General features: G+C 31.0%; 4 protein-coding genes across 9 annotated transcripts; 1 reads left to right on the forward strand and 3 right to left on the reverse strand.

Moving 5' to 3' along the window:
* Positions 1-780: 780 nt before the first annotated feature.
* Positions 781-7,516, reverse strand: LOC130891763 (negative elongation factor B). Of its 3 annotated transcripts, none has more exons than XM_057796712.1 (8): positions 7,087-7,516; positions 6,151-6,265; positions 6,001-6,099; positions 5,570-5,941; positions 4,279-4,698; positions 3,819-4,226; positions 1,672-2,027; positions 781-1,169 (listed from the first exon to the last, which is right to left on the reverse strand). In XM_057796712.1, exons 1-7 carry the CDS (start codon positions 7,089-7,091, stop codon positions 1,680-1,682), a joined length of 1,767 nt encoding a protein of 588 aa, XP_057652695.1. In that variant the 5' UTR covers positions 7,092-7,516; the 3' UTR covers positions 781-1,169; positions 1,672-1,679. The 3 variants fall into 3 exon arrangements, with proteins under 3 accessions (XP_057652695.1, XP_057652696.1, XP_057652694.1); XM_057796713.1 differs by lacking the exon at positions 7,087-7,516 and adding an exon at positions 6,448-6,639; XM_057796711.1 differs by lacking the exon at positions 7,087-7,516 and having other exon boundaries at positions 6,151-6,637.
* Positions 6,750-22,350, forward strand: LOC130891764 (b(0,+)-type amino acid transporter 1-like). 3 transcript variants are annotated; one of them, XM_057796717.1, is made up of 10 exons: positions 6,750-6,892; positions 15,678-15,872; positions 15,940-16,221; positions 16,278-16,403; positions 16,477-16,576; positions 19,551-19,595; positions 19,752-19,979; positions 20,957-21,203; positions 21,254-21,425; positions 22,229-22,350. In XM_057796717.1, exons 2-10 carry the CDS (start codon positions 15,764-15,766, stop codon positions 22,285-22,287), a joined length of 1,368 nt encoding a protein of 455 aa, XP_057652700.1. In that variant the 5' UTR covers positions 6,750-6,892; positions 15,678-15,763; the 3' UTR covers positions 22,288-22,350. The 3 variants fall into 3 exon arrangements, with proteins under 3 accessions (XP_057652700.1, XP_057652698.1, XP_057652699.1); XM_057796715.1 differs by lacking the exon at positions 6,750-6,892 and adding an exon at positions 7,577-7,994; XM_057796716.1 differs by lacking the exon at positions 6,750-6,892 and adding an exon at positions 14,382-14,531.
* LOC130891766 (uncharacterized) lies at positions 17,128-19,573 on the reverse strand. The gene is made up of 2 exons (XM_057796720.1): positions 18,594-19,573; positions 17,128-18,502 (listed from the first exon to the last, which is right to left on the reverse strand). Exons 1-2 carry the CDS (start codon positions 19,173-19,175, stop codon positions 18,251-18,253), a joined length of 834 nt encoding a protein of 277 aa, XP_057652703.1. The 5' UTR covers positions 19,176-19,573; the 3' UTR covers positions 17,128-18,250.
* LOC130891765 (ZZ-type zinc finger-containing protein 3) lies at positions 22,228-25,753 on the reverse strand. 2 transcript variants are annotated; one of them, XM_057796718.1, is made up of 7 exons: positions 25,271-25,753; positions 25,074-25,196; positions 24,870-25,022; positions 24,563-24,665; positions 24,140-24,252; positions 23,655-23,960; positions 22,228-22,700 (listed from the first exon to the last, which is right to left on the reverse strand). In XM_057796718.1, the coding sequence occupies exons 1-7, from the start codon at positions 25,421-25,423 to the stop codon at positions 22,341-22,343; spliced, it is 1,311 nt and encodes a 436-aa protein (XP_057652701.1). In that variant the 5' UTR covers positions 25,424-25,753; the 3' UTR covers positions 22,228-22,340. The 2 variants fall into 2 exon arrangements, with proteins under 2 accessions (XP_057652701.1, XP_057652702.1); XM_057796719.1 differs by having other exon boundaries at positions 22,291-22,700; positions 25,680-25,734.
* Positions 25,754-27,234: the final 1,481 nt, after the last annotated feature.

Genomic DNA, 27,234 nt, shown 5'->3' on the forward strand with positions numbered 1-27,234 from the left:
TTCGATTACTTTCTAATTTGGTATGTTCACTATGACTATTATAAATTGAACTAAACTGTGCTACAGAAACTCATTATATAGAATTCTAAAAGTTCTAGAAAATAAATAGACCTTCCTAGAAATTATTCAAAAGAAACAATGTAAATAAACTGCCTGCTATAATGAAAAGTTATATATAAAAAATAAATATCATAGACCAAAGCAGAATTTTAGAATTCTACTAAATAAGGTAGGGCCGGTTCCACGCCAAAGACGCGTTCGTAACAATATACAACATAACAAATATGGAAATAAGAAAAACCAAATAAAAAAAAATAAAAAAGTAAAACATTAATTTGAGATATGAGAGCAATTAAAAAAGAAGAAAAGGGACAGAAAAATGTAACTAGAAACATGAATTGTTAAAAAATCCGATCTATGTTGCTTTGTAGCATTTTCATTGATTTGCGAAAAAGTATGTCGATGTGAGAATGAGGAAAACAATGTTTCAGGAAATTCGAGCTTTTAACATTTTTACATACCATGATATTCTGAAATTTCCTATATTGATAATAACTGTTAATTATTTGAATAAAATCTTCATATTACTGACACACTTTGGAGTACAGTGTCTATCATTAGTACTGTAACGTGTGTTATATAATTGAATTGAATATGAAGCAAATGACGGAATACATCATTCACTTTTTGATTTCAATAATGCATAAACATGGATTGCAATAAAATCAAACACCATTTGTCTTATAAAATACGATATAGGGAAATATTAAATAAAATACAATCATTCAAAAAAATTATATTTACAAAATTGGATAAAAACTTACTGAAAAAGAAACGATTATCACTTAGACTATCACAACCTACACATTAGAGAAGATGTAGCATCTCTATGTAGACTCTCAACGGAAGCCATGAAAACAATGTCATTCTATAGATAAAAATTGCATCAAGTGGAAATTGAATAATGAAACATTTCATCAATCAATTTTATCGACAAAGATTGTAATTATGAATTGAGTAACTATTGAAAAGGGCATTTGCCAATATGATGCTGCTTACAAGATCTGTTAGTGAAGTTGAAGGAATTCCTCCCTAGATCCATGTATTTTTATGTAACGCTTGTTTGGGACTTTGCCTTCTGTGTGCTGATATTGTGATCATCAATCAGTCTAAAATTAAATTCTTTTAGAAATTTACAGATTTTTGACATATAGGAACAAAGTTAAATTTTAGAAATAAACTGTGGTACTATAGTGTACTAACTCTTAATATATTTCCGAGCTTTTGAATACTTATATATTCATCGTCTGGGAATTAATTAGTTAGGAATTTTGTAACATTAGATAATCAAATTCAAAATTCAATATTCAAATTGAGGCTTGATAAAAATATCATGAAACATTTTACTATATTTCACTGCAGACATAGTCTAAGTTTTAGGGAAGAAAAAAACAGATTTGAAGGAAAACTTGTAAAAATGTTATTGTGTTCTCTAGGATTCATATTAAAAGTGCAAATATTCTCTGCAATAAGTCTTTTGAATCTAGTTATTTCATTTTACCATATTTTGTAAAATAAAAGTAATACTTAAGTTAACTTAATTAAAATGACCTAATTGTCAAATTATTTAGAAATATTTCCAATTATTCAATTACATATCTAAGTACTTACTACTTTATTCACAAAGGGTGATTATAAGGAGCTGGTGTTGGCACACTCATCAATGGGGAATTGATATCAATATCCATCTCTGGAGGTATGATAGTCTCTTCTTGTGAAACGATCTTGTCTTGTAATAACTTGTACAAGTTGTGAACTTTCTCGCTGTGCTGGTGGGTGGGTTGTAAGGCTTTCATTAATGAATGCAGCCTACTCATCGGTAATTTGTGATGAACATACCATAGGAGTTTGAGAAGATGTCTTGTTACATTATCTCTAGATAAACCAGCAAAGAAAAATTCATCGAATAAGGCTGTACAATAGTCTTCGGCTTGGAATTCGTCAGAGTTGTGTATAAGCAAACAAACCTATAATTTGGTAAAATATCAATATTTTACAGTATTGCTGTTCATAACACCAATAGATTACATCGTAAAAAATGTATGAAAATGTTGAAACGATAAATATTAAATGGGTACAGATATACATCTGCAGATGATAAAGTGTTAATGTGTTCATGAGTTACAGTAAACGTTAGAGGAGAAAAGAAAAGGGCTGGGAAACAATAATGAACAAATCAAGTACACAAGGCTAGAGATCGAAGATTGCAAATTTGAAGAATTTGAGTATTTAGGAAAGTTAACTTGTAAAAATACACCAAAGTGAATATTAAAATATATCTATCCTATATGATTAAAAACACACCAAAATGACAATAAGATCTATAGTAACACAAGAAGCAAGTTTTGTTAATAGAGAAGAAGGTATTGGAACAAAAAATAATAATGTAATGACATATAGCATCAAGCAGAATCAATACCATAAAATAGGCCATTTATTAAAAGTGATTAGGCTAAAACGGAGACCAAAATCCAAATGGAAGGATCAAGTGTAAGAGGATATTAGAAGGATGATGATAATATATTAGGAGGAAAATAGAAATTAGGTATTGAAGAAGGCAAAAGTACACCTAAATTTATAAGAGAAAGCAGGGAAAAATTAGTAGCCTTTATCTTGGCATTTGTCAGATTAGTGTAGACTCATATCTTTTTGGAAATTTGGGACAGCAACAAATAAAAAAAATTGTGATTTTTAACTGACGATACCATACTCTAAACTAACTAATTCTAAATATTCTCTCCATTTTAAAAGAAAAGGTAAAACATTTGCAAAATAATTGAACTGTGAATCTCTAACATGTTTACAATCCTTATAGAATGTTTCAATTCACATTAAAATGTACAATCCCAGTCAAAAACTGTTACCCCAGTTGTAGGATGTTTAATAACTGAGTAAGTCCAAATTCCATATATGGTTCGGGAGATGAATTTCACAGATTGGAAAACATTGCAATAGCAAGTCTAATAACTTAAGAAAAAACACCATGTCTTCACAAAACGATTTGTACTATTGCTAAAATTTGGTATCACAAAGAGAAAACAATATCATTAGAGATTTGTTTATACAAAATTATGCTCTTATTGGATCTTGTTAGAAATAACATTAAGAATCTCTATACTCCTAAAGTTGTTGTGGATATAAAAAATGTTCCTTTCTCAAGGCGATTGAAATTAAAGCAATACAATCTGACAAATACTCATAGATAACCTAGCAAGATTTTTAAAGTGTATTATTATTTTCATGTGCCACATTAAATGAAAGTGATAACTTAAACAAAAAGACATTTGCTGTGACTACAATATGGGAAAACATATGATTGATAAATTAGATCAATTATCCAATCTACAGAAGTCTATTTATGGTTAAGCAAACGGGTAATTGAAATCTTTATGCTACACTTTCATAAAATTATGTGTTTCAAAGAGTCCATAATTCAAATTACACAGACGCTTATTAGCACCCTTCTAAAAGTAACATCAAAACACTAAAAAAATTAAAGAGGTATAAAATAATAACTTGGAAGAGCTACCAAGAAGTGATAACAAAATATGTATTACCATATTTTGTTTAGGATGACAATTTTGGATAGATTTTTTTGAAAAAATGTAAATCAGTTGTTTTTTCATGTATACATAATAAATGTAACAACAGAGCTATGAACATGTTAAACACAAAATACTATATGAGCTTCCATCATACATTACAACACAATACGATTCTTTGTCCATCCTCTAGGATATAAAATTAGATATACTTACAAATGAATGTAAAAAGGGATCTTCAAAAGCTCTATCATCTTTACAATTAGCCAAAACTGTCAAAATCCTCAGCAAACCTACTCTATCCTTTGATCTCGTAACATGTAGAGTATAGTACATTGCTAATATACTAGCTACCGTACTATCTTGTAAATATGCTTCTACAGCATCTGGAAGGGGACCTGAATGCTCAATAACTGTAATGGCAGCTTCACGTTCATCATGGGGTAATTTTCCACTCAACAATCTTACTTGGTCATCTACCATAAGAGACATTAATGCAGGAAGGAATTTTGTTACAACCTGAGCATCCAATTTGGGTTCTTTGAAGTCTTGGGAGTCAATCATGAACCAAGCACTTAAGCCTAAAGCTAACATTCGTAGTAAAAGTATCAGGATTGTATTATCCTTAAAAAAACAGAATTCAATATCAAAAACTTTCTTTGAAAAAATGTCTTACTCTAGCCATGCCTTCTGTATGTATAAGATGCTGCAATATTTTAATGGCTGAAGTTGCTAAGAAGTTAATAGCATATGGATCACATAAAGTCATTGAGAGATCACCTAGAACTTGCTCCTGTCCTCTTTTCACATTATCTAAAAATCCTTGTAATTCCCTGGACCGTTTAATATCAACATTCTTTTCTCTGATGCAAGCATCTAAGCACCAAGTGAATTTATGACACGGGTCTATGGAAATGATATCTTGTACTTCTAGATCATGAAGAGCCATAAGTAGTTCTGCTCTTAATGTACAATAATGAACTATTCGTGTCCTAAGGAATAAGGTTCTTAAGAACTGTAGAACCATATCATAAAGTTTAACACTATTTCCTATCATATGTGCCAGTTTTTGTACAACTTCTCCTTGTCTTCTCACCTAAAAATTATATAGTAAACCCTAAGGTTAATATACACTACTTATCAAAAGTTTTTGCCCACCCTTCTAATACTCTAACATTTTATGTGTCATATTATTTATCAATGTTAAATGTGAAAGTACACGGACACGTCAAAATAAAATTAAAAAAATTGCAATGGGCTAAAGAACATAAAATTGGACACATGAAGAGTGTTGGAGAGAGTCTGAGGTTTATTGGTCTAAGAGAAAAGTATTTGTACGCAGGTCAAATTAAGAACAGATGTTAGACCCATGTGTAATCGTCACTATAAAACACTGCGGTGGTTCTCTGATGGTTTGGGGATGTTCTGGAGGAAGGGCGAATGGAGACCTAGTAAAAATTGAAGGGATGTTGAAGAAGGCTATAAAAAATATTTAAGGAAAATGTAGTATGTTCTGGTCAGCTCCTGATGGTTCAAAGAGTATTTGAAAGAAAGAATGTACTGGGTGTAATGATTTGGCTGTGACAGTCGTCCAACCTCAATCTGATTGAGTTGTTGTAGGTCAAATTGAATAGGGAAGTCAAAAAGCAGTGTTCTACTTCCACTTTACATCTTTGGAATATCCTGAAAAACGATGGAACCAAATAGAAGATTATTTATCGAAATTGTTACAGAGAATGCCAAAATTGTGCACTGAAATAATAAAAGCAAAAGGGTGTTACATCAATGTATCAAAAATTCAAATATGTAACAATTACTGTAGTTTTATTATTTCTATTATCTTCTCTATATAAATATTATTTGAAAAAGTCATCAAAATCTATCGTATTTTTTTTATTGTTATGTACCACACAAACTATAGGATGGACAAAAACTTTTTACCTATAGTGTAAAATAAAACTACAAACCTTAGGAGATGGTCCAAAGAACTGGGTAGTCAAATTTGAGTGATCGAAAAGAACATTCTCCTTTTCACTGATGTACTGACTTAATAGGGGTGATACTTCATCCCCGAAAAGAGACTGATTGTCTTTCCAAATCTGTCTCTTCACTTCTGTATCAGTGTCTAAATACAGTTCCCTATCTCTAACCAATACTTTGAGATAGTGATCATCGATTTGTGGTATATTTTTTAAAATGGCCATAACAATAGGTCTCATTGCTTTAACTCTAATAACAGGAAAGCTTTTTACCAACAACTCCTTCAATTTCATATCTCGTTCTTTTCCTTCTTGTTTTCCAATACCATTAATATGAGTTATTAGCTTTTCTCGCAATTCCTAAAACATGTAATTTATAAAAATATTAAAACAACTCAATATTATAATACGAATATTACCTCAACTACAGACATATGGAAATCAAGCCTTCTAACCCCATGTAAATCCAGCAGAGGTAACATTGGCCTGAGTGAAGGCAACAGAATTCCATTGGTAACCTATCAATCAAAGTATGAATATTTTTTCAATTAACATATGCACTTTTTTACCTGAAACTCTTCAATTGCCTTCAGAGGATCCGTACAACTAGTAAGTGAATGTTTTAAATAATTAGGACCATTTACTTTTAAAGCTTCCAAAGGAAAATCGCTGTTTACGGAACCCCTATTATTAAAAGTCATTGTCAACAAACAATTTAAGTACAATTTTCGCAGTTTAATGTATTATATTATTTCATGATTTACGAAAATTGAGCACTACTCGAGAGAAGCATTTAACTTAGTGAAATAAGCCTTGCAACTGATCGAGTATATAATCTTTCCAAATGATTACAATTTAATATTTACATTAGTAATACGCACTCTCCCAGTCACAATGCTTGACATATCAATTGTCAAATAAATAAAAGCGTTTCTTCCAACACTTTTTGCTGCTATCTTTTCTTTATTGGCCCCTTGCGATGTTGAATTATGTTATGCAATATTTTTTCAACATCTAGAATAACCCATTATACTTTTTTTAAGATTAAATTTATGTATTAGGTTTGGCTTTTATTGTTTAAATATCATCTTAATCAATTTTGATTGTTTGTGGAAGGGGGGTTTATAACCAATCAAATGGCTCTACTTCGAGAATCGCAAACGTCTACAACAAAACTGCGCGCGAAAATCTGATGAAATTCAAGACCCTATTTCTGATTATGGAATAAATCCTATCGATTCAGATAAACCCTCGCAATTATAAGACAATACTACACAAGTCAATTTTTTTCTCGCTGTGGTTAATAATAAGGTAATATCTGTAGCTCCGAATCAATTTTGTCTTTGCTTGAAATGTGAAAAGTTTTTGTGGAATTTGCTTGCATGTTATTATTTTTTATTTGCATTCGAATTGAGGCGAGAAACAAATAGTAATAAGAGTATTTGTTAATTAAGCATAATAATATTTTAAGAATAAAATATTTGCAGGAAAATAGGTTATCTTACCACATGGTGACACTTAGTAGTGACTAATGTACCATCGTATCACAAATGCCTTTAAAACCCCTTTTTACTTATGAACTTTTGAATTACAGTATTATATGTAGTCATATAAATGTATATATTTAGAAGTTTTTAAAAGCAAAATAGTAGATCTCTAATATATTTGGTAGTATATTGTGATATCTGCCATTTGGATGGAACATTAGCTACGATATAATTTCACAATGCACTTCGTTTTATTTATAATCGGGATGCTCATTTTGGTTTTTTGTTTTCTCTTTAGCTATTAGAAATAAAGTAATTTTGCTTTTATATGCTTTCTACGTGTTATTTATGTATCAAATTGAGCATGTTGCGTTGCTAATGAAGGACATTTTAAACTATATTTATAATATATAGTGAAAAAATATATTATCATTGATAATTTGCAACTAATGGGATATTTCTCTGAAAATAGATCATTACGACTAAAAAGATAACAATTATGCTCATTAGTTCAATGAGGGCAAATTATGCATTCTTATCTGTAATCTGGAACCAAACATTGGTTGCAAAATACAGTTCGAATTCAACATTTTTTTTGTATTTTAACGTTAATTATTGAACGAGAAACGTACAGTGCTCCTCTTAACGAATAAACCCGTTAAACTTAGGTATTCACCTTATTAGCCGAGTTTAACCAACTTACTTGTTTGTAATCATATAATTGACATCATCCAATCCAATTAGAGGAGTGTAGTTGTGACAACAATTTTTCAAGTGTATCAGCCTGTAATCATTTTGATATTATCTAATTGGTGAGATACGAATGCAAATACGACATAGACAGTCGAAATCAAAAGTGTAACCTTGTTGGCCAGATCTATTGAATTTGTACAAATTATGAACTTTACTTTTTATTGATATGTCTGGTAAGTTTATCAATTAGGCAATATTTCTAGGCTTCTGAAAAATGATTGTTTATTTATAGTATCAACTTGTATATTCAAAAGTATAAAGAAGGAAGTATGTATTCGAAATATACGTTAATGTTTGAATTAGACCATAAAAAAAGGATCCATTAGGGGCAAAAATGATCATTTGGAATTTATAATTTATAGTTAAAAATTGGGACTTAAAATCTTTTAAAGCGCGACACGTGGATCTCTAATATCACTTATATAAATCAAAATATAAATCAAATTTAAAATATTTTGAAATCGAAAGAGTGAGTTTTACTTTAATTTTCGAAGTAGTTACATTATAAAACTACAGCAAAAATCCTGTAGAATATTTATATAAATAGACAGAATAAAAATTTGATATACAATGATGGTCCCGGAAGTACCTGGCTCAACAAAGAAAACAAAAAAAAATTTGGAAAAAAAATATTTATTTTTCAATGTAATCTTTTTAGCTCCATACACTTTTCCCAGCGATGTTCAATAAGTTCGATACCCTTTTTATAATAAGAATAATCAAGCCCCTCAAAACAGCCAATAACTGCCGCCATCACCTCTTCATTGTTGGAAAATGTTTGAGGCCGCTTTTGCTTGATTTCTTCGCTCAAACGTTGAAATAAATTCGTATAATACTCGCCGTTGAAACTTTTTCCTTTTTCAATATAGTCCATGAAAATTATTCCTCGCGCATCACAAAGAATGACGTCATGACTTGCCTGCAGATGGAAAGGTCTTTGCCTTCTTTGGAGCCGGTTCTTCCTTTTTATTCCATTGTTTTGATGGTTGTTTTGTTACGGGTGTGAAGTGATGGACCCGCTCATGTCTTAATTTCCAGTTAACGTGCTATGTACCGCACTTTTTGAAATGCCTACTATGTCTGCTAGCACGCGCATTTTTAGATGACGATCATCCAGTACCATTTTGTGGTTTTTCTTCAACATTTCTGTAGTCGCCACCTCATTTGATCGACCACTGCGATGCTGGTCGCCACAGCATCGTTTAAACTCTGACCCAATATTTTACAGTTGATTACGAACAAACAGTCTCACTAAGAATATAATCTAGTTCATCTTTTATATTGGTTGGGCTAAGGCCATGACACATTTTTTCCATGTTTACAAATTCACTAAAAACCAAAATTCCAATTATCCTAAATTTCGGGCATTTTTATAAAGAAGAATGAATCATTGACGTTGTTGAGTGTTTTTTGAGTGAATAAGTTACACGTTTCATGCCGTTACCACCCAACGGTGAATAGTTGACTTACAACCTGTTTTCAGGGTAATCGATACCTTTTTGGTACGACCTATAAAATTATATATAGAGAGGAAAAAGTATTTATTGTTCAAAAGGTACTGGGTAGTTTGTTGTGTCACCGGCAAAGCATATATATATAATCCGGAATTCTATATAATGTCTAGTCACTTCAGGAAATGATTAACTATGGTAGGCGAAGTATATAATATATTCACGTTATATGCTTTGCCTAGGCAATACATAGAATGACGGCTACGTTTCCGTCAAAGTGTGAAGTAAACAGAGCCAAGCCCGTAGAAAGAGACATACGGACTCAAGGCGTACAGCAGTGTGGCCAGCCCGAATTTTAGAACATTATTAGATTATGTACCAAAAGTTGGTAGAATGTAAAATGCAAAATTGGTAGATCTACCATCTACCACCTCAATTTAGAAGATTTTTCAAGATTAAAAATGGATAAACTGTTCTTATAATGTTTATTTTTGGAAATTATACATGTTTTTATTGAAAAATTTTAAATATATAAATATAAATAGGCTGCTCGTTGTTTGCTATGGATCTTTTAGTAAGCAACAATCCCTCTATTTCTCTGGAAGGTTTTCATATTATTAATTGCAGAAAACAATCTCTCAACGTTGGTGCTACTATGTGGAATATTAATTGAACTAAACTGAGCATAAAATTACGGAATAGAAGTTCATCTTTCACACATGCTACATGCTTTAAACTATTTGCATGTTTATTTAGAATAAATCTTCCACCAGCACACTTAAGATCACACCTACATGATTTGCAATGTAAATATCCTTCACCCTTGGTACTTTATTGAAGCCAACTTGCAAATTCCTTGCCTTTCTTCCATAATTTCGAATATTTTTGGTTATAGCGCCTGTTTCTAGCTTTTCGTCACGGAGTTCCTAACCTAGAACTCTGTGCATCGCTTTCGCTGCTATCAGAATCCATTATATAAATAAATAAATATTCACCATTGATTCCGCAACAAACCAACCGAGAATGGGCCACATAACAGTATAATAATGTCTATGAGCGCGAACTGCGAACTGTTGCTGAGGTTTTTTTGTGGTTTATAGGATTCTATGTATGCTTGACGTATCGTCACACGACTCACTCAATACATCGCAACGTCGCAGTAGTGATATGTCAAACTAATTTGAAAAATAGGTAGTTTTTAGGTCTAAGGTGGTAGATAGGTAGACTGAAGTAAAAATTGGTAGATCTACCAAAAAGAAATGACATCACTGGCGTACGGTGCTTACGATTTCATATGTCAGTCTGCTCCAAACCAGTGCTGTGTACTTTTACAGTTCGCAATAGCTGATATTGTCAAAGAAGCGTGGAGAAATCGATTCTACGTAAATCTTTCAAAAGAAAAGTTCGATAGGAATTCGCTGAGGTTCGATTATGACAAGATTGAAAGTTTGATAAAAAAAGTAACTTCTGTGAAAAGTAATAATATGAAAAAAAAACCTCAAGACTACTGCCTACTACAACATTATGACGTATTAAATGTTCAAGGAGTGGAAAAGCTTATTGCACCTGTGATTGAAAACGAGTCACAAGTGATATACAAGGATATATTGAAAAATTATTAGCCTACTATAGAACCAAACAAAATTTCAATGTCAAAATATTTTATTACTCAACATATTCTCCTCTTAATTGGATACATTTATTGCAGCGAACCTGCAACTTTATAAACTTTTATTCAGTTAAGGAAAGAGATGGTAGTCGGACGGAGCCAAATCTGGTGAATAAGGGGGGTGTTCTAGTAATTCAAACCCTAAATAATGAATTTTTTGCATGGCAATATGAGATTTGTGTGCAGCAAGCAACTTTTCCAGCAGATTTTTGGACACGAAACTTCTTAAGTCTTGGAGAACCAGAGTGTCGCCATTCCATCGATTGTTGTTTTGTTTCTGGATCGTAGAAATGTACTCAAGTCTCATCGATAGTAACAATTCGGTTTGAGAAGTCTACATCGTTTTCGAGTCGAGCACAGATCGAACGCGATGCTTCAACCCTTGCACGCTTTTTTCTCATGTCTAAATTGACGTGAACTATATGATGAACGCGTTGGTATGAAATATTCAGTGCTTCAGACATCCATTGGGCCAGAGTCACTAGGACATAATCATGTGCTTATTACCCTTACCCAATATTAGATAATCCTTTCGATTCAAAGGAATTCAGCAATTAAGGCTGATTCGTAGGGGTAGAGCGTAAAGCAATTACGAGTATATTCGTCATCAGGAAGCCCAGTACGCCTAGAGCATGATAAGTACACTCGTCGATAGTCCCGGAAGGTTTAAAATTTGAATCGGATTGATTGACGAACTTCACAATATTGTAACGCCGACATTTAAATTATTGAAAATGTCAAAAATGACAATATAATGGTTGATTTACCGAGCTGTAGCAAACAAACAGAGTTACAATATGAAACAGGAAAACATAAAAATTCGGGGAAATATCAAGTACACGAACTATCAGAGCTGGGTGAAGACGATATGCGGTTCACCGAAGCAGTGATACAAGTATTGTCAAGTAAGTTTTTAATCAATTAAACCTGACAGAAGTAAGGAACGGTACTAGAAATTATTGTTTCAATCATGCTATTTGTAAATATATCTTCTGATTATAGTGTTTTGTAAACGTTGATGTAATATGCAATGGAAACTGATTGGTGTGCCAACAACTTAGTACGTACTTTGTCTTGTTTTTGTGAATGTATTCAATAAGGACACAAATGTTTTTGAAAACAGTATCCCCGAATTCTTTCTAAAGTGAGTGGTAAAGATGCCCGTCAATTTTTGCCTCTCTGTACTTTTTCCATAACTCATTTTGAGGAATTGGTTTTACCCTTCCTTTCACTAAATCCACAATGTCTTCCTCTCATGCGAGCTTAGTACTCTTACGAATTTGTACTGCTATTGGTTTTATAATAAATTCATTGTTAGAAAAGTGTGCACGTAGGCATTTAAAACTTCTCAATGTCCTTTGAAAAGCCAATTAGGCATTTTGGCTTAAATCTTTGAACGTCACCAGGTAAACCATAAGGCTTGCTCAAGTGCTGGTCACTCACTGGTGACGTGGTCTACAGTTTCTTCCTCCTCCTCGTAAATATTTATTTGTGTATTTAAAGCGAAAAGTAACCGCTTGCAAAAGAATGTTGCACTTTTCATAATCAACACAGATTTGTATATTATCTTAGGGTACAACAGAAGAGTGTGTGTGCGCAGGTCATATTAAGAACGGATATTAAATCCCGAGTGTAAAACACGGCAAACTCGGTAAAGGTTTGGGGATGTTTTGGAGTAAGGCAACTAGGGACCTGATAAAAATTGAAGGCGTTTTGAAGAAGGCTATAAAAATATTACAGGAAAATGTAGTACGTTATGGCCAGCGCCTGATCGGCAGAATCATTCCTCAAAGTTGGTACACAGAGTATTCGGAAGAATTGGAAAGGTACTTCTGTAGGTATTGTTCGTTTTGACAAAGAACAGGCCATATGGCCTTGAACCATGACAGTTTCTATTCCTGCTCTAAACTAGTGCCGGATTATATGCGCTCTGTTTGGTTACTTCCTTATCACTGTGAAATGAACCACTGAACTTATCTGGGCTCTAATGAAGAAATGTGTAGCAAGAAATAATACTACTTGAAGAGACAAAGAGCATCGGCTTACCACTTTCTACGTCTATTCTAATTGGTGTTTTTGTATAGAGTTATAAGATCCAATTAGAATCGAGTGGAGAGAAATAGAGAGTGATATACCGATCTTTTTTCTTTCTTTATGAGCAGTTCGATATTTGAATAGAATTGTACTATTGGAGCATTGGCATTGGCTTTTCACTCTCTATCTCTCTTTACTCACTTATGATTGGTGTTTTAAGTTATTATCTTTAATATAAACTCAATGGAAATAATACAATATTATACAAAATATATTTATTTTTTGCAAAGTTTCCGACCTCAAATTGAAGATATCAGTAACTATTAATATATTTGCGTATGCGTTAAGAGATTTTCACTAAAATTTCAGTCATTTTAGAAGCTTAGTTTCTGTATACAATCGTATAAATGAGTCATTGGAAAGATTTTTCTGAAAATGGGAAAAGTTGAGTATCGAGTTGTCATTATATATTTGTTTTTGAAAGGCAATACGCCTACCCAAATGAATGAGGAATTAGAGGTATTTTTTGGATAATCATTAGATTGTGTTCATCGAATACTACAAAAAGTTAAAACAGTAACGTGGGATTATTATGCATCAGTGATTGATAAGATAAAGGAAGAAATTGCATGTAAAGAAAAAGAAAGTGCTTTTTTATTAGGACAACGAATCTTTTCAAACTTCGGTGACCGCCATGGCTAAAATTTACAAATTGCTTAACTACACACCGTATTTAACAGATATAGCTCCCAGCGAGCTTTTCCTGTTGCCTAACCTTAAATTCCCGCATTTGGGAAAGAGATTTTTATAAGACGAGGATGTCATCCCCTACTTTAACCTTTATTTTGAGGAGTAAGACGGCAACTATTATTTGTAAACGTTAACAAGGTTCAAGTATCGCTGGATCAAGTGTATAGACTTAAATAGAGACTATATTGAAAAATAACAATGATTATTGAAAAAAATGTCTAGTTTATTTGTTAGGATGGAAAGTTTTCAGGCAACCCTCGTATTATATGACTGAATATCGAAAATTTCATAGGAAAAATCTATTGAGCTCTTAGGTTGATATTTTTATTTGAAACTGTCGTTAAAACTGGTCAAAACATGGAACTAAATCTATGACATTATTTTCAAAATAAATAATGCGTCGTAATATGTCAGTGGAAAGTAATATTAGAAATGTATGGCCAAATATTTGAATAATCAAATTAAAATAAATTTGAATAAAGTTTTCTTATATCTTGTTCATCATCAACTGATAATTTATTCGTTTTATTTAAATTATTTCCATGATTGTTAATTATTGGTATTTTTGAATCACACCTCGTATAATCTATTCTCATATCGTAAGTGTAATAAATATAAAATAGCTAATTGATAAATATTTTTTTCTACAATGTATTTTTAAATAAATATTTCTAATTGTAAGTGTGCCTGTGATTATAAACAGTTTATTTTTTGAAACATGTATTAGATCAACAAATTTTTAATTTATTTGTTACAAAGTTTTTCAATAGTGCTGAATGGATATATTATATTCAATTTTTAAATGGGTAAATATGTAAAAATTGTTTAAATCGCTGTGCAGAATATTAAGTGAGAAACATAAATGGATCTTTTGAATGAAATGAATGAAAAAATTAATGAAAATGTCAATGATAAAACAAAATAGTTTCACAACATGTATATATATAATAACATTATTAGAAGATGCCACGTGCCTATGAATATATGAATGTAGGGTACAGTAAATATACACCACGTGTAAAAATAAGAAAAACATTTATCTAGTAGTTGATTTTTCAATACAAAGTCGTTTTATCGTTAGTCTTTCATATTTTAACTCATCAAAAGAAATAGTTTAAATCGGAGATTCCAATTATGAAATTAGAAGAAACACTAATGTATTGGTTTTAAATTTTTCATGTAAAACATCAACTTGTAATCTTTTAATTATTTTTGTGAAACATTCAATACATAGGTCTTCCGGCAACGGATTTGATTTGCTTACCAGAGTTGGATTCGCTTACCAGACTATGTGGCCCACCAGTGGACTCGATGTATATTTTTTGTAAAGTATTTTGAGAAGTCTTCTCACAAAACAATGTCTAATGGCTTGACATGATGCAATACAACATGTAATGCAATGCAAGACGTAATATTTCTTTAAAAATTAGCCGAATTCGCGCGGCGTTTTTCATATTTTTTTTTATAAATGGTGGAAGCGCCTTTGATGTTTCCTTTTAGAACTTTTTATTACAGAGGGTGGTTTATTTACAGTATTTCTTCTAAATAATTTCTAGGAGTCTAAGTCTATTTATTTATTTCTTTTTGTTTTAGAACTTTGTAGAATTCTATTTATGGTATATAAATAAGTTTATGTAGGGCAGTTTAGTTTAGTTTTAAATAAATAGTCTTAGTGAAAAGAACGCATTAGTAAAAATAATTAGTAAATTGTTAGAAATAAAGTGTATTGTATAGTTTATAAATAAATTAAGAACGTAAGAGACGGGGTTTATTAATTCGCCCTACGAATAGAAAGAGTGTAAATAAATATGAAAAACGTTACAATACTGTTTCTAAATCCAGCATTTCTAAATAAACTATTTTAATATTATATCAAAAATAAGGATAGTTTACTCTTGATAAAAATTCCTATGTTTGGTTTCGTCGAATTTGTTTGTTATAATTTTTTTTAGGTATCACAATTGCAGACCAAAATGAGAAAGTTCAACTCAAACGAGAACTGGGCCTGTTCTCGGCTGTCAACTTCATCTTGGCCATCATGATAGGATCTGGGGTGTTTGTATCACCCGCATCTGCCTTAAAATACTCAGGTTCTGTTGGGATGTGTATAGTCGTTTGGTTGTCATGTGGAATAATCTCGTTATTAGGTAAATATGAAACTATGAAATCTGGTAATTGTTGAGTCATCCTGTATATAGGAACCTGATTTTTTAGGTGCATTAGCTTATTCGGAACTAGGTACTTTGGTACCTCGTTCCGGATCAGAATATGCTTACTTCATGGATTCTTTTGGACCTTTACACAAATTTTGGGGGCCTCTTCCATCTTTTATATACTCATGGATAATGATTATGGTAATTAGACCGGCTGAAATTGCAGTTTTAGTATTAACTTTTTCACAGTATCTCTGTCAACCAATACTTGAGATGTTTTGTTTCGTAAATAAAGAAGATATGAGTGAAAATGTTTATAAAATTGTCGCGATCGCTGCCTTAGGTGTGGATAATGTTATTTTACACTATATGATATAATTCAATTCTTATTGTTTTTAGGTATAACAACATACATAAATGTAAGTAGTGTTAAGCTGTATGTGAAGGTTCAAAATATTTTTGGAGTGTTCAAAATCATTGCTTGCCTTATTGTAATCTGTGGAGGAATTTACCAGGTCATTTTAGGTAATTTTTTGCCAAAATGTTTATATGGGTACATCAATAACGCAAAAAACTTATTATTTTTTGGTATCTTTAGGTGAAACATCAAATTTGGATAGGGGATTCGAAGGAACAACAACTTCCCCTAAAGAGTTAGCCTTAGCATTTTATAGTGGGTTGTGGGCATATGATGGGTGGTAAGTAGAATCATTTTTTTTGCATTATTAATTTTAACAATTATTAACATGAGGATATGTTTGTGATAAAATTGGGTTTGTAAATTATTCTGATGTTAATATTTACAGTAAATGAAAAATATTTTAATTATTATCATGTCTTATAATCATTCATATTGAATGTTTCTAAGCAAAAGTCATCATTCATCATTGTAACACTATATTTCTAGAAAAAATCTCTTTCGTCCAGGGGTTATCAATTTGTGGAAGTAAAAATAAATCCTTTGGTTAATGTGGGTACTACTAAAAACATACTCTTCTGATATGCGACTACACTACACTACAACGATAAATACACCTTCTACACAAATTTACACTCCACTCCACCCACAGAGACTTATTTTTTCTGTATAAGGGGAAACCCTCATGAATACCCGAGGGTGTATTCCACTAAACGTTCACGGCGCCTTAAATACTCTTGGGCGTTCCACATAATGACTACGATATCGGAATTTTCAAAATTGAAGCAACGCAAATTACAAACATGAGAATTTTGATTCTGTACGGGATATTATGAGTACTTTTGAAGTTTTCTTGTGACTCACCACCAAATATTTTCCTGACGTCTCAGAAGAAATTTTGCTTACCACTCCAATAAAAAATTCAATAACTTACAAATGATTACATAACCTCTTAAAGCTTTCGTTTTATTTTTTCTGTTTTGCCATTCGTTAACATTTATCTCAACGCTCATGGCAACAAACAAACCAGAATTTTGTTGAATTCTCTTTTTTTGGTTATAATAGACTGATCTAAATATTACTTTAGCTTGTTAGGTATTACAACACTCAGGATGATCAATATTTCAACCATAAAAATGATTTAATAATTTATGAATAAAGAATTCAAAAAAATGATGTTGCAGAATGAAATTATTCATCGATTGCTTGAAATCTTTATTTGTTTAATGATATTTTATTATTTTTAATGGTATTTTGTTAAGAATATTTAATCATTTATTTTATAAATAATAATTTTTAGAAGGAATTCCTAGTAATTGTGGAGGTTTTAGGGGTTTTTGATTGGGGATTTAGAGAGATAAATTTTTGAGAATTGTTAATACTGTCATCAGTATTTAATCATAAAATATATCGATTTTTATACCTTTTGAATACTTGGAAATATATACATCGATACATCAGTATGAGTGCATTTTACTAAGCACTCACAACAATCATGTTCATGATCTCTCCCATTCCACTTAGTCCAAAGCGTTATAATCTTAAACCTAAGAATGGTTTATGAGGCTTATGGAGCAAATCAAATTATCCACTATGGCTACACCAACAGTAACTTCCATTACCTAGTCTTTGAAGCCTTCTATCCAATTGATATCTAGCATTTATACTTATAATCACTTATTCAACAAAACTGATGAATAAGTAAATCTTTAGAATGCATTTATCATGGTATACAATTAAATGTTGAAATCTGTTCTGATAAAGGTTATCACTTATATCTTGACTGCGAAATAAAACTATTGTGAAATCAATACATAAGTAGACAATAAAAATCAATCTATTTTCTCATATCAAATATATAAGTTGAAAACTTTCGGTTTTCAATATACTAAATTTTCATTAAAACATGTTTATATAAAGCAATAAATTATTAAGTTACTTATGTGGTATAATCTTATCTTAATTTTCTCTTTTTCTCATTTCTCAATTCTTCACGATGCTTGACTCCAGAATCTAAGAAATAGATGGAAGATGGTTTGATAAAACTTGTGGCAAAAACAATACCATCACCATATTTCTTCTGTAGCTTCATCTTTAATGTTTTCATTGATATAGTACCTTCATTCGGTAGATTATCTTGTACTCGTTCTAGAAGTTCTCTTAGAGTGAACTGTCTTTCATCAGATTCATTAATATAATCACATACCTGCAATAGTTTCATATTTATCGAATTTAATTTAACTGCATGAATATATAAGCCTCGAAATTAAATAAAGAATTATAAAAATAATACATACCTTTTCAAAAGCTAGAATTATATTTTTATCTTCTGGTCGTCCTTTTTTTCTAGTAGTAGGAGACTTTTGTACTAATGTAGTATAACAATCTTCATGATAAATTGCTTTTATCAATATTAAATTAGCATCTTTTATACGGTCTACTATTTTACGACTATAATCATCTTGTTTGTAAAGAGCTTTCTCTATAATCCTATCTTTCAAATTAGTAGTTGTACATAATTGAAATGGTCTTGAGTCTACTTGATCCTTTACTGGTTGTCCACATAGAATACAATTATTTTTAAAATCAAAGTCTGTCATCACCTTTTTTTCCTCTATTTTTGTTACATTCTCCATTGATTTTTTGTATGAAACAATCTTTGGGGTTTCTTTTTGTAGGTAGTTGATTTTACAAGCTTTGTGTACTTGGATCACTTCGACATCTCTAAGAAGTTCATGTTTTCCATCGTTTTTCAACTTACTTGCATTTATTAAATGCGGTATGCCTTTTCCTATAAATTCTGTTTCACCTATAGTGAAGGTTTTGTCACATAAAAAACATTTAGTTGGGTCACAAACAGCTCTTTCTATATAATCCATGTTTTGTTTGGGAATATGTTTTGCTTTTTATTTATAACCATAAATGTAGAACAGTGTTGCCGTTCATTGTTGTGAAACCATAGAAATAATAGTTGGAAGATGTGCACAGAAAAATTTTTAAGGCAGTAAGATAACATTTATTTTAGTAATTTTTTATTGAAAATTATATGGAAAGGAAAGAATGTATTGAATATAACCTTATGTACACTCTGGGCATATATAATTTTTAATGGTAAATCTGGCTGTCAAAATATATTACATCTTCTTCGTATTTTATAGCTCTTATTGGTTTCTTATTTTAGAATTATTCAGTAACTTTGCTTATGAAAACGATATTTTGAAATATTTGGTACCTAATTTTAAAATATATTCTAGGTCGTCGGTAACTGTTGTGACAGAAGAATTGAAGAAACCTGAAGTGTAAGTATATCTATGTTGCCGAATTTACTTTTCTATCCTTATATCTAATTTTTTTTATTATTGTAGGATCTAGCGCAAAAGTGTAATATTTTTAATATATATTATGAAATTTCAAATTCCTACGTATTAATCAAAAATACCGTTTTTCTTTTTTAGCAATATTCCTCGAAGCATTTATATTGCAGTGCCATTAGTAACACTTTTATACGTTTTTATGAATATTTCTTACATGACTGTATTGACTCCGAACGAGATGATTAGAGCACAAGCAGTTGCTGTAACTTATGGAGAGAGGATTCTTGGAAAATTTTCCGTCATTATTCCAATCGGAGTTGCTCTAAGTACATTTGGTTGCGCGCTTAGTTTACAATTCGGAGTAACACGGTAAACAAATAATACAAATATACAAAAAAACGTTTATTTGTAATGTAAAAATGTCAAGCAACTTTTTCTTCAGAAGATTTGGGCTTAGGATGCCTTTTTGATTATATATTCCCGCATAAGTTTCAATGTTTGAATTGTTCTTAATTGACAGGAAAATATTCAATAAATTTAGTTTTATCAAAGTCTTCCACTTCGTAAATGATCGGTGCTTTGTTTCTTCGTATGCGGTCGTCTTGTGCCTCTTCTTTAAGTAACACAAGCGCCGCCAAAAGTATCGAATTTATACCCATTTTATATCACACGACTACACGCTAATCCTATTTGTCGACTACTGTTGTGAACGAGACGTCGTAGTTCGCGTAAGAGATGTATTGATCGTTGACGCTGTACCTGGCGTTCAGTTATCGATCGGAACGTTTACACCGTATACAGCATTTAATAGGAGACAGAGGCCTAAACCTCAATAACCATCAATGACGTTGCTCATGAGAATGAATAGTAGACAGTCATTTAAAGGGAATAATAACTTTCAAAGGGTAGAAAGGATCCTTTTATACGACTATGATCCGATTAACTCGATCAGTTTCCGAACAACAATGATCGTGATCAAGGTTAGTTTACGAACAATCACATCATAGTTTTCTAAAACTCCGAAAGAAATATGATTTTACTACAAATGACCCAATTACATCATTTGGAAGCGTTTTTATTCACTGAATTCATAAGGCTATACATTCTGAGAACATAAAACATTTTTGTAGTCCATCGTATTTTAAAAACAAAAAGTAACTGGGTTTTTGAACTAAGCAGGTGAAAAGATATGCAAATCCCTTTCAATCCGAAAAAATTTATTTGTTCATGATAATGTATATTTACATTTTCGAATCCAAATTACTCATTGATTTAAAATTTTGTTGCATTTATATGGCCCAACGTATTAAGAATTGATATTTAATAAACAATTTTTTTTTCTTCAGAGTTTGCTACGTATCTGGACAAGACGGTTTTATGTTGGAAAGTTTATCTTATGTACACTACAAAAAACTAACACCATCACCAGCTGTTGTTCTACAAGGTTTTATATCATTTTTGTTCATTTCTACAGGAGAAATTTTGGAACTAATAGAATTCGCTAGTTTTTTGATTTGGTTCTTCTATGGAGTAGCTATGGTTTCATTGATTGTTATGCGGTCAACAATGAAAGACGCTAAAAGGCCTTATAAAGTAATAACAACATTTTTTTCAGTAACAGTGATAATAATTTTTATTTTAAGGTACCAATCGTGATACCAGTGTTCATTTTGTTGGTAGCTTTGTATTTGTGTATCACTCCAATAATTTTACAACCATCTCCTAAATATCTCATGGCTCTTGGATTCATGTTGTTAGGGGTCCTGATATACTATTTGTGTATTTATAAGAATAAAAGACCAAAATCTTTTCTAGGTAAAGTATTATCAACTATTTATTGTTTTGGAAGTTTTTTTATAAAACTACTAATCAAAAGTCATTACTCAAAATTGACCTTAGTTCAGTTATCTTCTATCAAGTTACAAAAAGATACTAAGAGTTATTTTATTGGATTAGAAGCTTAGCTAAGACTTCATCTTCTTTCCTCACTTTAACCATTACTCAGAAGACATTACTTCATTCACTCTAGGAGCGTTATTTCTATTGACTATATCTTCCCGTGCACTTTAACCATTAATCAAAATTCACTAGTCAAAATCAATCAATACATAGTTCAGTTTTTATCTATTATGTTACAAAGAGAATCTGAGTTATTTTGTTGGTTTGGAAGCTTTGCTAGTGCTTTAATGAAATTTCATCTTCCTACCTCCTTTTGAATGATCAATTAACCAGTTTCTTTTTTTCTTAATATATCTAGTTAACTTAATTTTTGCAACTCAAAAAATACAAGTAGTTGATGTATGGTTTATTCAAACAATTTTGATCTAGTAAAAAAAATAATTGTTTTAAGAAATTTAAGCTTTTGAAAATACCACATACTTTGTGGTTCTAGAAGCTTATTCAATTTTTTAAATGAAGTTAGAAAATTGAATAATATAGACAATTACATGTATCTTAAAGAAAATACTTGCTGAGTGGAGTTCTGTTTTTGACAACACTACACGACTACTGATAGAAAATATTTATTTAGCAAGTAAAGAAACAGCTTTCACTTTCAAATATGTATATAACTCTGATTGTAGGCATAATCTAATACATTTTTTTAATTTTTTTTCCAGAGGGATTCAACCGTTATATTCAGTTTTTATTTCTAGCTGTCCCACCAGAAACGAATTGAACATTTTTTTATATAACGCTTTTTTACTTTATTGTTTTTAAATAAAGTTTAACTTAATACAAATCACCGTCGAAATTACTTCTACTTTCCTCGTCAGTTCCCAAACCCTCTTCGATTTCATCCTTAATAAGGGACTGATTATTATCGTACTCAAATGTGTTGCCGTCGTTAGTGTCTTCAGATTCACTATCGATGTTTTCGGTTTTAATATTTCTTGTAAACGACGCTTCGTCTCCATGAGATATACTGTAATTTTCGTTGTCTTGATATATTGCTAGAGGATGGATCAAAGGATGACACCTGTTGCTGTATAATTGGGAGATAACGCAGTCTGTGCAGAAGTCAATGGAGTCAGGACATATCATACAATTCCAACGAGTGGCAACTATGGGATCCGAATTGCAGAAATCGCACTAAAAACAAGAAAATATCAATTGAAAACTTTGTGTTTCAATTAAATGGATAAAAATATCTTAAATGACACAAGCTATTTCATAACAATAAAAAAAATAATAAAATGTAACAAAAAAATAATTACATTTTGTTTATTTGGTGATATATTTTTAGCTATCAACTTACAACTATATCTTAAATGACACAAGCTATTTCATAACAATAAAAAAATAATAAAATGTAACAAAAAAATAATTACATTTTGTTTATTTGGTGATATATTTTTAGCTATCAACTTTTTTCTCTAAATACTAGCAGGAAAACAATATTTTCAGCTTTTTGGTAAGTATGTAAACAAGATTTTTGGGGTGCCAACTCTGAAGTCAGCAGTGAACAGTGAATGAAAATTTTCAGGCAACTTAGGAATACCAATGTAAAATCTATGACTAATTTGATTAATGTGAATTTCAATGGAATTCATGAATATATAGTGAGAATATGTGAGTTAGAATTTATCTTTGGCTAGTATTAACATTTGCTGACTATTCCTTAATCACCATAAGCTGGATACTGTTCTTTGAAATACACACAATCCACTATTTTCTAAAGGAAATATCAAACATTCATGTTCAACAAAAAAGATCTCCTATTGTCTTAAGTTTTATAAATGAAAAGAAAAATAAAAGTTTATTTGGAAACAAAATTTGGCATTGACACTCTTTGATTTGTTAGGGAAATAGATCATGAAGTTTGTACACTTATTTCTCTGAAGATGTTTTTATAAAGGTAAATTACAATGAATTAAGTATTTGAGAAAATGAGCTTTTGTATAAAAAAATTTAAAAGGAGATATAGGCTAGTCTGTTGAATTAATCTGGAATGATGCTGCCTTATATGAATGAAACCACTCACTCTACTAAAAGTTGTGATTTCTATATTATTTACTTGATAATTCTTATAGTTTGTTGTCTTACCTTAAAACCAATATGTTGATAATTATTATTGGTTCTCAACTCTCTTAATTTCTCCTCCTTTACCCTTTTCAAAAGCTGTGATTTCAATTCAGCATCTGTTTTTCCAGTAATTTCGTGAGTGTTGTAATAATCTGTTTCTAATAAATAATTTGAAGGGCGTGAGTCTCCAGGAGGATTCGAATTAAAGCTCGGACCAGGAATGTTATCTAATTCATCCATAGTTACAGGAAGATCAAAATTAGGAAAGAAAGTCGTTGGTTTCCAAAGATACTGGTTGTAACGTTGATGTTTATGAGGAAAGGGTTTCTGAAAACTTTTCAATTAGTATTTATATGATAAATCTATTATTTTTAGAAAGCACTTTATTCAACCACCCTATATTATAAAATATAGTTATAAAACTGTTTTCACATAAAATCACTAAAAAGAGAGACGCTTTTTTTTAAACTAGGATGTTTTATATAGATATCAATGATTTCACTTACTTTTCGTTTATCCAAATTTTTTGGTAGTCTTCCTGGTATAGGTAAACCAGCTTTATACAACTTAAGAAAATATTTCTGAACTCTACTTGCAACTTGAGCTACAGATCTAGTACCTAAAATAATAAAGCCACTAATTTGTTAATTATACTTTCTCAATATTTTAAAGACTTATTCTAAAATTGGACTCTCATACACCATATTTGAATGATATTAATTGGGAATGGAATTTTTCAAAATTTTTGGTGACATAATTTACTATCATTATACCAAAGTCATAATTACACTGTACTGTCTAATGCACATTTTGTTAAATAATCTACCTCTAGTCTATGGAGGACTCAGCTATAAAATGCTCATTAGTCAGAGTTATCGTGAGTGCTGGTGTAGTGATGGTAAACAGTGTGTTTAGAATGTAAGAATTACCTAATTCATTTGCAATCTTTTGAAACCTTCTTCTTTCTATCAGCTCTGGTGGAAATTTTATCAATAATTCTTCTAGTTTTTTTTGTTCTTCTGCTGACCAACTCTAAAATAAATAAGAGTTCATTTAGCATTGAATGGTAACTATGTTGATACTGTATATACTCTAAGAATTGCTATTCATTTTGATTGGAAAACACAATTTTATATCATTGTTCACTAAAAGAAATACTGATACAAAAAACTCTCGTTTCCATGTATTCCTATATAAAAATGTGAAGGCAGTAATAATTGATTTTTTACAACTCACATTATAATTTTCAGACTTGTATTTTTCACGTTCCTTTTTCAGTTCGTCTTCAATTTTATTACTACTACTATTTGTTGCAGTCTGTGAATAAATTGCCTTTAAATGATTTTCTGGTATTTTAACATTATAACTCTCAAAATTTATAACAGGAATCTAAAATATTACAGTATTTAATATGTTTTTAAATATTCAATTTAAAAATACTTTTGGGAGTTCAGCTATATCCGGTAGTTGAATGCCCAAATCTTCTCCATTATTTATTTTCTGTATAACATCATCAATATTTTCAAATACATTTTTCCTTATTTCAACTACTTTGTTGTAATCCTAAAAATTGAGCAAGTGTACCAAATATATTATCAAAATAACTATGATAATACTATAATTTATATAATACTTACCTTTATTAGTTTTTCTCTTTGAGCTGAAAGAACAACTAGAGTTTTAAGAACATCACAATAATCTTTGTTTCCTCTTAAAGCTAGATGATCCGATTCGAAGAAAAAGCAACCATCTTCATCTGTGTTAAAAAGCGATGTCATTTCTGATATCATTGAAAACGTATATTGTATTTTTAAGCGTGAAAAATTCTGGGTTGTCTTTTCTTGTCTAGGAATTCTCGACTCGACTTGTTTACATTTCACGAAAGAGGTTAAGTTATGACAGCGAGTGGGAAATATTTCAATTATGACCTCATGAGCTAGTAGAAATCTATAGACTTATAACTCAATGTGTAAACGTTTATTTCACCAGAACAATAGTATGTTTATCTTTAATAAAAGCACTATATTGTCGTAAAATTTTACTTACTATAGATGCCATAAAACTGAACTTCTTCTCATAATTGGCCCACGTTGCCATGCCGATTTTTACTTGACTCTTATACAAGTCAAATTATGGTTATTTATTTATGTTGGTAGAATATACACTGTTAAAAAAGTATCGTATTATTTTGATTTCTTATCATCGCATTAAGTTAGAATAACTTATATATTTAATACTCCTATATGGACAGTTGGTATGGAAAAAAACGTTACGGTGCCGACAATATTCATTTTCTCTCTTGTTCGAGACACTTTATCTATACTGCGCATGCTTGATAATGCGCAGAACCGAGCTGGAACCTCGGAGGAGAGAAATCGTTAACATTCTGTCTTCTTTAGTCGGAACACCTACCACTTATAGAAACTGGTCATATAGAAGTATTACATATATTGAATAACTATTATTATTATTATTATTATTATTATTAATATGCCTGTTTTTAGTTTTTTTGTATTTAAATTAATAACAGACAGAAAGAGAGATGAAAAGAACGTATTGTATGCAGTAAAAGGAACTTAGAAATTGAAAAATACTTAGGAATCACATCATGACAACGGCGTAGCCTACTTTTTATAAAGTTCTGCAAGTCATCAAATTCTCCCACTCAGTCATTAACTTGGACGATTAAAAAAATCTTATAGACACGATAATGCGAGAAGTAGCTGGAATATTTTCAGATAATTTTATTTGGGAAAGTCTAAAAGACAAGAAAATTGATGCAGTCTGTGGTTTCACAAAAACTAGTAAAGTTGCTGCGTAAATTTTAAGTTTCCCTCCTATGACTACTGCCACAAAATAACCATTTTCGCAATATGCAGATATCCACTCAAAAAAAAGAAGCCGACTTGACGATGACGAATATTCAATTAAAAAAATAAGAATACAAGCGAATGCGGATTTATGTGATAAAATGAAAATTTGCTTTCCCAACAGTCAAAACTCGATCCTATACGTCATGCTGATCCTACTGACATTCTTGGTGATCACTCTTCATATGACTCTTCAACTACAGATGACTCAAACAGTGAAACAATCGGCACTGAAAGAAGATATAGGTACAGTAATGAGAGAAGTAGCTAATAAACACTGGGAGATTTTTAGCATACTTTTATTTGGGAAAGTCTTAAAGACGACAAAATTGATGCAGTCTTTTACAAAAATTGGTGATAGTAAAGTTTCTGCGGAAATTTTAAGTTGCCCTCCTACGACTACTGCCACAATACGATCATTTTCGCAATATGCACATATCCACTCAAAAAAAGAAGCCGGCTTACAAGTATAAATGATCACGCTTCCAAAATACTGTATGTAAAATGAAATTTTAATTATTTGAATGAAAACTATTTGCTTCCCGAACAGCCAGACTTTGATCCTACATACTGCTGACACCTTTGATGATGATTTTTTATATATGTAATTCTTCACCTACAGAAGCCTCAGACGGTGAAACAGTCAGCATTGAAATTAATATAAATTAAATAACGATAATGAAGTTTAATTGAAGAAATAATGAACAAGTGGATGCGGTGTGACAGCTTCG

The sequence above is a fragment of the Diorhabda carinulata genome, chromosome 3, assembly GCF_026250575.1.
Source record: "Diorhabda carinulata isolate Delta chromosome 3, icDioCari1.1, whole genome shotgun sequence".
Classification (NCBI taxonomy): Eukaryota; Metazoa; Arthropoda; class Insecta; order Coleoptera; family Chrysomelidae; genus Diorhabda; species Diorhabda carinulata.

Bases quoted from the DNA above. Each gene is read 5' to 3' on its own strand.
- LOC130891766 (XM_057796720.1), bottom strand. From the start codon at position 19,175: ATGGATTATATAGAAAGAGCTGTTTGTGACCCAACTAAATGTTTTTTA. The intron at 18,503-18,593 runs GTATGTATTATT...AAACTATTGCAG, and splicing joins TAATTCTAGCTTTTGAAAAG to GTATGTGATTATATTAATGA.
- LOC130891764 (XM_057796715.1), top strand. The intron at 16,577-19,550 runs GTAAGTAGAATC...AATATATTCTAG, and splicing joins TTGTGGGCATATGATGGGTG to GTCGTCGGTAACTGTTGTGA. The intron at 21,204-21,253 runs GTAATAACAACA...TTTTATTTTAAG, and splicing joins ACGCTAAAAGGCCTTATAAA to GTACCAATCGTGATACCAGT.
- LOC130891763 (XM_057796711.1), bottom strand. From the start codon at position 6,282: ATGACTTTTAATAATAGGGGTTCCGTAAACAGCGATTTTCCTTTGGAA. The intron at 6,100-6,150 runs GTAAAAAAGTGC...TTTGATTGATAG, and splicing joins AGGCAATTGAAGAGTTTCAG to GTTACCAATGGAATTCTGTT. The intron at 4,227-4,278 runs GTAAGACATTTT...TGTTTTTTTAAG, and splicing joins ATACAGAAGGCATGGCTAGA to GATAATACAATCCTGATACT.
- LOC130891765 (XM_057796718.1), bottom strand. From the start codon at position 25,423: ATGATATCAGAAATGACATCGCTTTTTAACACAGATGAAGATGGTTGC. The intron at 25,023-25,073 runs GTATTTTTAAAT...GTAATATTTTAG, and splicing joins ATATAGCTGAACTCCCAAAA to ATTCCTGTTATAAATTTTGA. The intron at 24,666-24,869 runs GTGAGTTGTAAA...TATTTATTTTAG, and splicing joins ACAAGTCTGAAAATTATAAT to AGTTGGTCAGCAGAAGAACA.